Source organism: Primulina eburnea, chromosome 16, assembly GCF_022965805.1.
Source record: "Primulina eburnea isolate SZY01 chromosome 16, ASM2296580v1, whole genome shotgun sequence".
NCBI lineage: Eukaryota > Viridiplantae > Streptophyta > Magnoliopsida > Lamiales > Gesneriaceae > Primulina > Primulina eburnea.
In genome coordinates this window covers 2,320,996-2,333,199 of record NC_133116.1, presented here as the reverse complement: position 1 = coordinate 2,333,199, position 12,204 = coordinate 2,320,996, and the positions used below count along the sequence as shown (strand labels likewise).

Below are 12,204 nucleotides of genomic sequence, written 5' to 3'. Positions count from 1 at the left end.
TTAAAATATCTTAAATTATGTAAAAATGTAGGACCGAGTGCTTACCGCTTTACCAAAAACTATAGTTAGTAGTAATGGTGCAACTCAAATCTTTTAAACTGCACAGCAAATCAAGCCCTACGGTTCGATCGCTCTACCAAGCAGGGACAATTATTGCACCCAACAATGTCCCTCCCAATAATTACACTCCTTGCAATCAATGGGAATCGAACTCGTGACCTTGGCTCTGATACCAATTGTAGGACCGAGTGTTTACCACTTTACAAAAAGCTATAGCTAGTAGTAATGGTGCAACTCAAATCTTTTAAACCGCACAGCAACTCAAGCACCACGGTTCGATCGCTCTACCAAGCATGGACAATTATTGCACCCAACAAAAAGGAAGATTAAAAAAAATGGCAGTCAAACATGATTCAACATTTAATCCGCTTACAAATTTTGAAGATGGGTGACCAAATTTAAATTTCATAAGGAAATAATATATAAATTTTTAAAATCTATTTCAAAATATCAAATTTTCATTTTGTCAAAAAATTTCAATCAGAATCTATAAAAGCAACCTTAAATCAACATCTTGGAGACAAAATACATATACATACATATATATATATATATATATATATTTCCATCGGTCCATTTTGAGCATTGGAACGATGAAGCACAAATTACTGATAATCTTCATAATTGCCAATTTCTTCCAAGCAATGGCATTCGAGGAGAAAAGATATTGTTTCCTGTCAAAATACACCGTTCATGTCGGCAATCTTCTTCCCCCGAATACCCCAGATTTGAGAGCCCATTGCGCTGCTAAAAATAAGGAGATATGGAACTCCACGATTCCCGTAAATAATAATATCGAATGGAACTTCTGCTATTCGTTCTTTAAAAGAACTCTTTACTTTTGCCATTTCTTCTGGGGATCGAGTGATGCCAGTTTCGATGTTTTTAATTCAAAAATCGAGGATTTATGTCATGGTAATATATGCTATTGGGAAGTACGAAGCGATGGGATGTATCTTTCTGGGAGTAATCCTCCGACAAACTTCAAGAAAATGCATGATTGGAATAAACCGCCGCATATAGCATGATCACTTTGAAACATTTACTTGTAATGAATAAGATCGTATGTGTTATATATTTCCAGTCATTCTAGTCCAATGTTGGATTGTATGTCTGTCTTTCACTCTTTCAACAGTTCTTCTGATTGGGTTGAAATACATGTCTATATGCCTTATGTGATGATTTAATGTGTCATACATGACATTATGATTTGAATATCGATATATAAAATAAATGTTTTGTTAACACACTTCGTTTGATGCATACATCGATACATGACATGCACGTTGAGCTATGATCCTTGGATACTCTGATATGATTTGATTGGATTCTGGGGTTTGTGAACACAATGATATGTTTGGTATTATATGACCTTTAAAATCATAGACATTTGTGGCCCCGAAGATTGGATATGAGATTTGGGATTTGATGGCGCTTTGTCGACGCTATCATACGAGTATCCCTTATTGAGGCCGGTGTGCCAGCTCGAGCATTGATTTGATAGCGATTCGTTTGATTCTGACATGTGCTCAGTGGATGGGCATTTGACCTGATACCTCCACGACATACATGCATTGCATACCGTATATCATTGTTTAGATACTTGTGGTATATATGATGGTTGTTCCATACGGAGCTTTGCTCACCCCCAAGGGAGGCTGTTGTTGTCTTTGTGTGTGGACAATGGCAGGTACTCCACGATATCAGGAGACCGGAGAGGGTACTTCTTGAGGGAGCCACAGCTTGGGCTGAGGTTTTATGTTTATGTCTTGTTCCCAGTATATATGTATATGTATCTATATACCGGGGCATGTCCCGAGGATATGAGTTGTTTGTATGTGATTGGTTTTTGATTTCGTGTGGGCATGTTTTATGATATGAGATTAAATACTATTTTTAGTATTATAAATTCTAGAAAAAATGTTTTGGGCTCATTGTGAAGAAATTTTGAACTCGTTTTCCACTGTAATTAATTAACCCTAATCAGATTGCATTGCAATAACGATTAGGAGCTAAGGACCCCACAAATTATCACAAAAACAAACACAACTTTTTATAAAAACTTCATTTGAATATTATGTAAAATTTGTATTCAATATTGAATACAAAGTATATAATTTCATATTTTATTATTATTATTTTATTATAAATATAAGTATCGTTGACATGTCTCGCGAAATAAAGAATACAACCAAATACATGGATGATTTCAAATACAAAAATCCACAAAAATGATGGCAAAAATAAGTGTACATGTAAAGCAATAATAATTTTTACAAACTAAAGATTTTAAAAAATGTGAATTTTTTTGTCACGTTATTAATTTCTGCTAAGCTTTCATATGGTTCTATCACCAGATTTTGATGATAATGGTCTATATTTTTGAGGAAATATGAAGGTCCCACAACAAAATATCTGGATTAATTCCTGATACAATAATGTTTTAGATATTTATATCTATAAATTGAACTTGAAAAGTATATATAACTAGCTCAGGCATTAGTATAAAGAACGCACGGAACATGAATTCTCCAACGATCACATACGCTTCACTATTTCTTGTTCTGTTTTAGTTAACGTTGTACAAAGCCAGATCCTTAAACAACAAGATCAGATGTGATTTGAGTAATAAATATGAAGTCTACGTACGTTGTCAACAGCCTCCCTGGAAATACTCCACCATTGAAGATATATTGTCAATTTTTGGAGACGATGATCTAGGATTTCATAATCTTACGACAATTCGAAATTTTAATTTTCATTTATGTGAGAAATTAGATTCGACCACCCTGTTCTTCTGCCATATCTGGGGGAGGAAACAAAACATTTTTTCTCATGTATTAGATTCAAATTGGATTGGTCATCCTCAAGATGAAAATGGTTTGCGATATTGGGCAGCAAATCAAGACGGTGTTAATTTATTTGTCAACAACAAATTAAATCTTCCTATTAATTTGGGAAAAAGTGAAGCGTACATAATATAAATTGGAGCATAAATAAGAATATTCATAATAAACCTGAACTTAAAATGTATTGTTATATATTTTAACAACGGAATTTTACAGTTGGAGTAGTTAATTTTAATCTAATTAATATATTGACGCATGCCTTTTTTTTAAAAAAAAATCTCAAAATAATAATTTTTTTTTGAATTTTCGATTTTTTTTTTTAGAAAAAAATTAAGTTTCTTCGGACTCATATGTGGCGATAGAGTGTTTAAATATGATTTTATTTATGTCATGCCAAAATGTTAAAATGGATATTTCAATTGATCATATTTCATAATTAAATTCTCAAATTGTTGTTTCGAATCTGTCAATATTATGTTTGATTCTTTGATATTCTCATTGTTTTCAAAATATTAAGATATCGGCAAAAACTTGTGTGAGACGATCTCATGGATCATATTTGTGAGACAGATCTTTTATTTGGGTCATCTATGAAAAAGTATTACTTTTTATGCTAAGAGTATTACTTTTTATTGTGAATATAGGGTAGGGTTGACCCGTCTCATATATTAAGATCCGTGAGACACTCTCACATGAGACACATTCAAGACAATCCTATGACGACATTAATGGGGACATTTCCCTGATTAAATATTATAATAACATTTAAAATATAGGTTCTGGATCATTGACCAGTCAGAGATTTGAGAGAATCTCTCTCCCTTATACACAAAATTATATTTCATAATTGACAGAATTTTTTAAATATATTAAATTATGTAAAAGGAAGATAAAAAAAATGGCAGTCAAACATGATTCAACATTTAATCCGCTTACAAATTTTGAAGATGGCTGACCAAATTTAAATTTCATGAGGAAATAATATATAATTATTGCAAATCTATTTCAAAATATCATAATTTCATTTTCTCAAAAAAAATTCAATCATACTCTATAAAAAGCAACCTTAAATTAACATCTTGGAGACAAAATACACACACACACACACATATACAAATTTCCATCGGTCCATTTTGAGCATTGCAACGATGAAGCACAAATTACTGATAATATTCGTAATTGCCAATTTCTTCCAAGCAATGGCATTCGAGGAGAAAAGATATTGTTCCATATTCCTGTCAAAATACACCATTCATGTCGGCAATCTTCTTCCCCCGAATACCCCAGATTTGAGAGCCCATTGCGCTGCTAAAAATAAGGAGATATGGAACTCCACGATTCCCGTAAATAATAATATCGAATGGAACTTCTGCTATTCGTTCTTTAGAAGGACTCTTTACTTTTGCCATTTCTTCTGGGGATCGAGTGATGCCAGTTTCGACGTTTTTAATTCAAAAATCGCGGATTTATGTTATGGTAATATATGCTATTGGGAAGTACGAAGCGATGGGATGTATCTTTCTGGGAGTAATCCTCCGACAAACTTCAAGAAAATGCATGATTGGAATAAACCGCCGCATATAGCATGAACACTTTGAAACATTAATTACTTGTAATGAATAAGATCGTATTTGTTATATATTTCCAGTCATTCTAGTCCAATGTTGGATTGTATGTCTGTCATTCACTCTTTTAACAGTTCTTGTGATGTAAGCAGGTATTTAACATTAAAGAGAGAATTTGATGATTTATGCCGGTTTTTTTTAAAGATAAAACTCGGTCCATTTACTTTCATTTTGAGCGTGCGTTTCAGATTCGCAAAAAGGACTGAAGTTGTACCGTTAACGTCAACCAGAAGTCTTTTGATCTTTACGTTCCAAAGGTTTACAAGAAGTGGAGAGATGAAAGTGTAATGAAACATGTTCAGAATTAAGTAACGATAATGACTGTGGCAATAGTAAATTGAAGTCCCTTCGTTGCAAGAAGGTATTTGGAGCAATGATCAGATTAAAATCCAGTGGTAGACAGAGGGCATGATGGTTGGTACAATGTCAAGTAAAGTGAAATTGGTTAGTATCTTTAAGCTAAGTTGTTTGGTTAAGGCCATATTATGATAAATCGACCATTACCTTTAAACAAAGTAAAAAAATACGAAACAATTTGACGAAAGCAACAACTTTAAATTCTATCAAAATAAGTCATCTTGCAAATGATGACACGATGGTCTACACTCTACACCATCATAATCTACCAAGATACACTAAATCTACGTAAAGGGAAAAGATTGCATTCGATATAAAATCAAATCCCCCACCAATCTGATATTATCTGGGGAAATCAGACAAGCATTAGTAAATCTAGCTAAAATAATTTACAAAAACAGCATATTCCTACAATTACAAACTTTTTTTTTCCAGAACATTCCCCCCTTTTGCAGTAGAAACATAGTAGATTCCACCTAGGAACTCCATTGAGACAAGGGACTTGTGCAGTCAAGTCTAATTGCATTATAATATGTTTAAAGAAAACCTGGTTATGGTAGAAAAATGATTCAAACGACTCTAAAAGCTAAAAGGGGTGGATTTATAAGCTAGCCCACTTGTTTCTGATCTGAATTAGTACCTAAGAAAAGCTTCAATTTTTTGTGGTTGTAGCTAATTGGTTACGGGGAGGTACGCACACTGCATGTCATAGACAAGAATGTTGAGCAGGAGTTGGAGTGGTGGTACTGTTAACAGGGGAGATTGCGACAGGTGGGATGTCGGTGGAGTTGAGCTGCGGCGGCGGATGTTGCCACCGGGGAAGCGGACCCGCGAGGAGGAGAGTGTGGAGAAGGGGTCCAGCCTCCATCACTGCCTGCAAGAACTTGCCGTTCTGTGGCAATGACTTGTCGCACGGCCAGTACTTTTCGCTGGATGACGATGATGGCACCTTAGCAGGCGAGCCATGTTGTCGAATCGTCACAATTCGAGGGTGACAAGGACATGTTCTCGTCGTCCGAGGTTGCACAATTCGAAGGTGGTTGTGTCGTCTTCATTTGCAGTTGTTGCGAGAGCAGTTGGTTCTCCGACATAAGTGCTTGCAATTGTGCTTGGAATTCGTCCCTATCTCTGATGATGTTTGCCAGCAGGTCTTTGAGTTGGAGGATTTCGTCGTCTTTTCTTGAAATATCTTCGTGAGCACTTAGGATAGCCGCCTCTAACTCCAATCTCGAGTACAGATATTCCTCAATTCCCTAAAGAACATAACAAAAGCACAAAAATGAATGGGTTGGCTACACACAGACACTCCCAATCGAAACCCGAAAATGGTAATCAGATACAAGAAAACATGGGTTCTTCATGAAATTGTCAACTCACCGCTTCTTGACAGTAGTAAGCCCAATTAAGAGGACTGCATTGTTCTTCCATCTTTTTCTCCAGTTGAACAAAAACAGAGCAGAAAAAGCAAAATGTGAATGAGGTTGTTAGTTACACTTTCTTTATTATAAGGTTTTGAGGTAGTTTGCTTTTACTTTTTATTTGGTTGTAATAATAATATGGGACATAAATATGGTTGAGGAAAGGCCAAAAGCATGGAAAGGGCAGGTATGGCTAGTGCTCAACTTTATACTGCTAGATTCTTAGTACGCAAATTTGGCCCTTTTCACTGTGAAAGGGATTCAAGAAATATGAATTAAAGTTGGAGGCTTGAGTGCCCTTTACTTAATTATAATTATATATATACAGTAACCAGCACTTGTTAGAGTGTTTGTATCGACATAAAACCATACATGACAAACTATTCGAGTTTGTAGAAATAATTCTTCGGAAATTTTTTCTTTTTCTTTTTATGGTGATGAAACTCAAAGTCGTTATTCTTTTGTGCGTATTTGATGAATATCAAGTTAACGCATTAACTTGCAAATTATGTTTGTTTGATAATTGTATATGACAAACTTTTGACAAACTTTGTGTGACAAACTCGTCTAAAAAAGTATTGATAGTGAGAATCGAATTCATAACTATTGATTAAACACTGACATATTCCACTAATTCAGAATTCTAGCTTGGATGAGACTTTTTAACAAATGTAACATGTTTAACATAAAATTCTCCGTTGACATATAAATTTGAAAAGATGAACTAGCTCACATTGTTGTTGAATTTTTAAATAAGTTTTCAAATTTTTTTAATTTTTTGTGTGTGGCTAAAGCTAGGAGAGTGTCTCGTCGTAAGCAAGCATTAAAAAAAAATTTAGAACATTTTCATTTTCCGATGAAAGAAATTCTTTTGTTCTTGGATATTTTAATAGACCATCTAATTGTATATATTAATTTTTTAATTTCCTTCTATCATTACACGATCGATCAGTGTGGCGCGTGTGGAATAGGTGGATAGAATCTTTAGAACAATGTGAGTTCAGATTTATATATTTGTAAAGTAAAATAAATAAATTTTATTTTTATAATTAATAATAAATGGGAATAAAGTGTGCATTAAATATAATTTAAGAGTGGATTAATACATAACGGGTTAAATGAATATTGTATATACGTTGGAGGAACACAATTTATTGGTTAAATGAATATTGTATATACGCTGGAGGAATACAATTTATTTATACTTAAATATACATTAGGTGGATTAATTCAAAAGAGATAAGTAAAAAAACGGATATTTACGCTCCATTTTGTGTTGCCTACACTTTACATGTGTAAAATATGTGTCATAGAGTGCAAATAATAAGAAATGAATTGTAAACATCAACTTCTAAAATAAAATTGTCATGGAGTGTTCGAGTTTGTGAAATAAGTTAACGTTTGATTAATAGTTATAAGTTTGATTTTCATAACCAACATTATTTTGGACGAATTGTCGTACATGACGTTTTACTTAGTTAATGTATTGCCTTATCCTGAAAAAAAATATACCGAGTACACACCAAAAAGTAACAGCGGTTATAAAAATAAAAACAAAATTAACTCGTGTGGTTTATCCTATGTGCTTTTCAAAAATCACTTCTATTTATCTTTTTTGACACACAATTTTATACATTGAACGCTCGAATAAAAAATACATCCTCTTTGAAAGAGCAAAATTGCTTCTATTTATTGTGTCCGATTAATCAAGAAGAATATTAAAATGAAGTGAGATAAATATAATTTAAATCGGAAATTAGTTAATGGTAGGGTCCATTTACAATAAAACAACAGTTTGAATTTTGACCAACTCTAATGGAAACTGCTCCACCACGCGTTTGTGTGCTTGTGGGCCACAACGAACATTATGACTAAATCGAGTTAAATTATCCCCTTCCAAATAAGAAAAATAATCAAGTTAAATTACTATAAAAAGGAAAATCGAATTAACTTATAAATTTTAATATAAAAAAACAGTGCCAAGTTTGCCTTTATTGAAAGCAATAAACATGACATTTATAATTGTCAAATCACATTTAAATATTAAAAAATCGATCATGTTTTTCAATTTTTTTAAAATATAAATTACAAATTCAACACACTTTTCAATTTGGATGATGGATACAAATATGGGAAAGAAATGTTATCCAAGAAACACAAATGATTAAACATGAAACGATTATGCTTTATTTTTCACCAACAAAATGATTATTTAGGTTTGATCCCTTACGTCTACAAAACCAAATCGACAAATATACTCATTTCAAAACATCTTTTATACTCCAATTCCATCAATTACCTCGTATAAATGCAGGCGGAAACAAATTATTACTAATCTTGACTTTTAATAGCGTAAAAGAAAAAGGTCGATTTAAAAAAATTATTATAAGTATATGTAAAAAGTGCATAAATTTTACTTGAAGTTTGTTTGACTAAATTTATGTTAGAAATTTAGGGAACTAAATACAATATATATATATATATATATATATATATATATATATATATATATATATATATATATATATATATATATATGTAGGATGTTTATTATATATATATAGTTCATGTTTTTTTTTCTCCTTGAAATTTAAGGGTCGACATCGAATGTTGGCTATGGTGAAATTAAAATACAAGAAAGAACATCGTTTTAATTTCCTTTTCGTAGGAAATGATAAATTTAAGGATTTTCGTAAATATTTAATTATTATTTGAAACATAAAAATTCACTTTGATTATAGTTCAATCATTATTGATGTAATTAAAATGAGTTGGACATAACTATTATCACTAATTATTAACGTTTCACCAAGTCAAGCCACTCTACATTATAAATCACATTTGTTAAAATTCAAGGCATAGATTAAGCCTGAATTGGGAGGATAACTTAAAATAGTTTGTTTTTTTAAATAGTTGGTCTCTTTTTAAAAAATTTCACGCATCTTTATATGTGAGACGAGTCAAGTCTACTCATATTTACAATAATAAGTAATACTTTTGATATAAAAAATAATATTTTTTTAATGAATGATCCAAATAGAAGATCTGTCTTACAAGATTGACTTGTGAGACCGTCTTACAAAAGTTTTGGTGAAAAAACCTATTATTCCTCCAACCAATTTGAAAGCTCTTCTTTTATTTTCGATCCATTTTACAGGACACTCTCTTTATAAATATATAAACCGATATTTTTTTAAATACAATGTGGTTGAGATTTACACCTCCCCCATTTAATTTCCAAAATATACATATTTCGAAACACCAAAAAGCATGCGATAGCAGAACTCTTTGAACCCTACCCAAAATTTGTTGTCCAAATATATTGAGTTAGATGGAGGTAAAAGCAAAAGAATAACTGAAATAATTATTAATAATTCAAGTGTTGTCTGTTTATGGTGGGTGGTGCGAGTCGCCTTTTTTGGTTTCGTGCAGCAACACGGTTTACGCTGTTCAGATATGAATTGATTTGGTTTGGATTATAATCAAATCTTTTGTCAACTTGTTGCTCTTCCACATGCCATTTTACATTATTTCTGCATGGGTCCTTCCTACTTTTTTGATAAAAAAAAAAAAAAAAAAAAGAAGAAGAAAGACGACCTCCATTTTTTCTGAATTTGCTCAAGTACATTTATCACAACAAAAGATTTCAGTGTATTCAATATTCAGACCTTAGGTGTTACGGCATCAGCCTCGGGATAGATGCAGAGACGGAGGCACATGTCCTTGCAAGCCCGGATGATCCTGATTTTTTTTAAAAAAATTATATATAAATTTTGTATAATTTTAGAATAATATGATATTAGTCTGGGTAAATCAATTGAAAATATTAAAAAATTCTAAAACTTAAAATTCTAACTTGGATAGAGCCATATATCTGGCTCCGTCAGTACTGGATAGATGTAATAAACATCATCAATTTATTTCCTTTTTGTTGGATGTGTGAAACAATAAAAAAAAATGCAATATCACTAAAATCTGCACAAAGATACCATCGATTAAGAAAGGTTGCGGTAGGATTTCCAGGGGAGGGTGGGATTGAATTTAAAACAGAAACATGATTCCCTGCTCTAGCAACAACCTCAGTGTTCGTTGACGCCAAAACTTTCAAATGTTCGGGGACTAACTGCCACCTGTTAAGTTCTGAATTCTCCGTAAGAACCTCAATTTCCCCGAAGGGAAGCTGCAGGTCCAGTGCTTGTGCCCCGACAGCTTTCACTTCATCTTTCTTGAACCTCAAGAATGGCATACAAACCTTCTGAATTGCATAAAGTTGCGCCTTTCGACAACTTCTGTTTTTGTCAGTTCAGAAAGGATCTCTTGGTCGGGTGCGAAGCTGATCGAAGGTTATGTGATCAAATTTCGCCCACAGTATGTTCAAACATACCTCTTTCCACCAATCATACTCTTCTCTTGCTAATATCAAGCCAACTCTCGGATTGTTTTGAGCGTTTTTTCGCAAAATTTTCCTCATCGACACAATTGAATCCTGCAAATATTTGTTTCCGCTTTTGAGGGAAAGATTTGGTGAATCAGCTTCAGGTCATCCGTTTTATGACGTATCCATCCTTCTTCCACTGCTAGCGCCTGATCTAGAAGCTTTACAAGGCTTGTGCCTTATCAAACTTCTAGCATCCCGAACTTTCATTCCAGGGATCCCTTGTACGCTATTCGCTTGGCAACGTCAAGCTTTTCTCTTTCATTATGACTTTTGATCTTCTTCTCGACGCTTATTCTCTCCGTGGGCTTGTCTCCAATTTCAGCGTAGTGGATGATGGGTATGACTCGAATGGATCTACCCAATCATCCTTCACACTCTGCATTGCTCTTAATCCTGGCTTTGCTTTCAAATAATGGAGGGCCATGTGGTCATCTGGAGAATCACTAGGAACACTAGCAACAACTCCTGTGCCCATGTTCATGAGAACTGTGACATGGTCATAGTATATATAGTATCATAAAACGCCCAGGAGATTTCAAAGGAAGACCTGTTAGATCTCGACCAGTCAACTCAACCAAACAAGTTGGCTTATCTGGAAAACGGGACTGGTTTTGATACGCCAAATTTAGAGAAGCCCTTCTTGTTAAGATAAACACTTCAGTGTCATCAATTTGAAAAGCCCCATACTTTCCATCGGGCAACACCCAACAGTTGGTTTACCCATACATAGTTTCTGGTCTCAATGTGAGGTACATCTTTCCCTCCAAAACTAACAAGCAAGTCGTTGTTTTTCACCTAAATAACAGCAAAATCTGAGTCAACTGAAGTCTTTAATCGTTTGACCGTTATGGTTCATAGTTGGTTGGAGAATCCGACCATACCTGATTTGAAATGTTCGAAAACAACTGACGTTAACCCCCTGTTTCTGAATTGAAACTTTCATTATTCCTAGATATCGCTTCTTACAATCTGTGACATCTCCAAGTTGACTGAGTCATCGCTGCTGCTCATCAACTTCTGTGTACGTGTATATAATTTGCTTCACGGAAAAAAAACGTATCATAACACTTCTCAACCTAAATCTGCTTGTCAAAAAAACATACATTTTCTAAAATGGAATGCATCGATGTTAATCTGTCGGATAAAAAGTTGGGTATTCCGTAACAAATCATTTTGATGAAGACATCTCACAAATAAATCAAATTTGGAATTCAAATAAGTAGACCTGAAAATAAAAATTGACGGCCACTTTGTGAGACAAAATTATACTTGTAAAATATCTCCCTCATTCTCCATTTGCGGATATATATAGGTGGCTTGGAGAATTAAACCCAAATAATACAAAACCTTCTACTCTCAAAAATTGTGCATGATCATTTGAGTCTCTATCAAATTTATAGAAGTCGAAATGTATCTTGATGATTCAAGAGCTAACGTTTAACCACATCGATCGATCG

General features: G+C 33.5%; 1 protein-coding gene and 2 pseudogenes across 1 annotated transcript; 1 reads left to right on the top strand and 2 right to left on the bottom strand.

Moving 5' to 3' along the window:
- The first annotated feature begins 4,108 nt into the window (after positions 1-4,108).
- Positions 4,109-4,498, top strand: LOC140817281 (S-protein homolog 2-like). The gene has a single exon (XM_073176922.1). It carries the CDS (start codon positions 4,109-4,111, stop codon positions 4,496-4,498), a length of 390 nt encoding a protein of 129 aa, XP_073033023.1.
- Positions 4,499-4,900: 402 nt separating this feature from the next.
- On the bottom strand, positions 4,901-6,519 carry LOC140816647 (uncharacterized; annotated as a pseudogene).
- A 3,673-nt stretch (positions 6,520-10,192) lies between these two features.
- LOC140817280 (leucine--tRNA ligase, cytoplasmic-like) lies at positions 10,193-11,690 on the bottom strand (annotated as a pseudogene).
- Between the last annotated feature and the right edge of the window lie 514 nt (positions 11,691-12,204).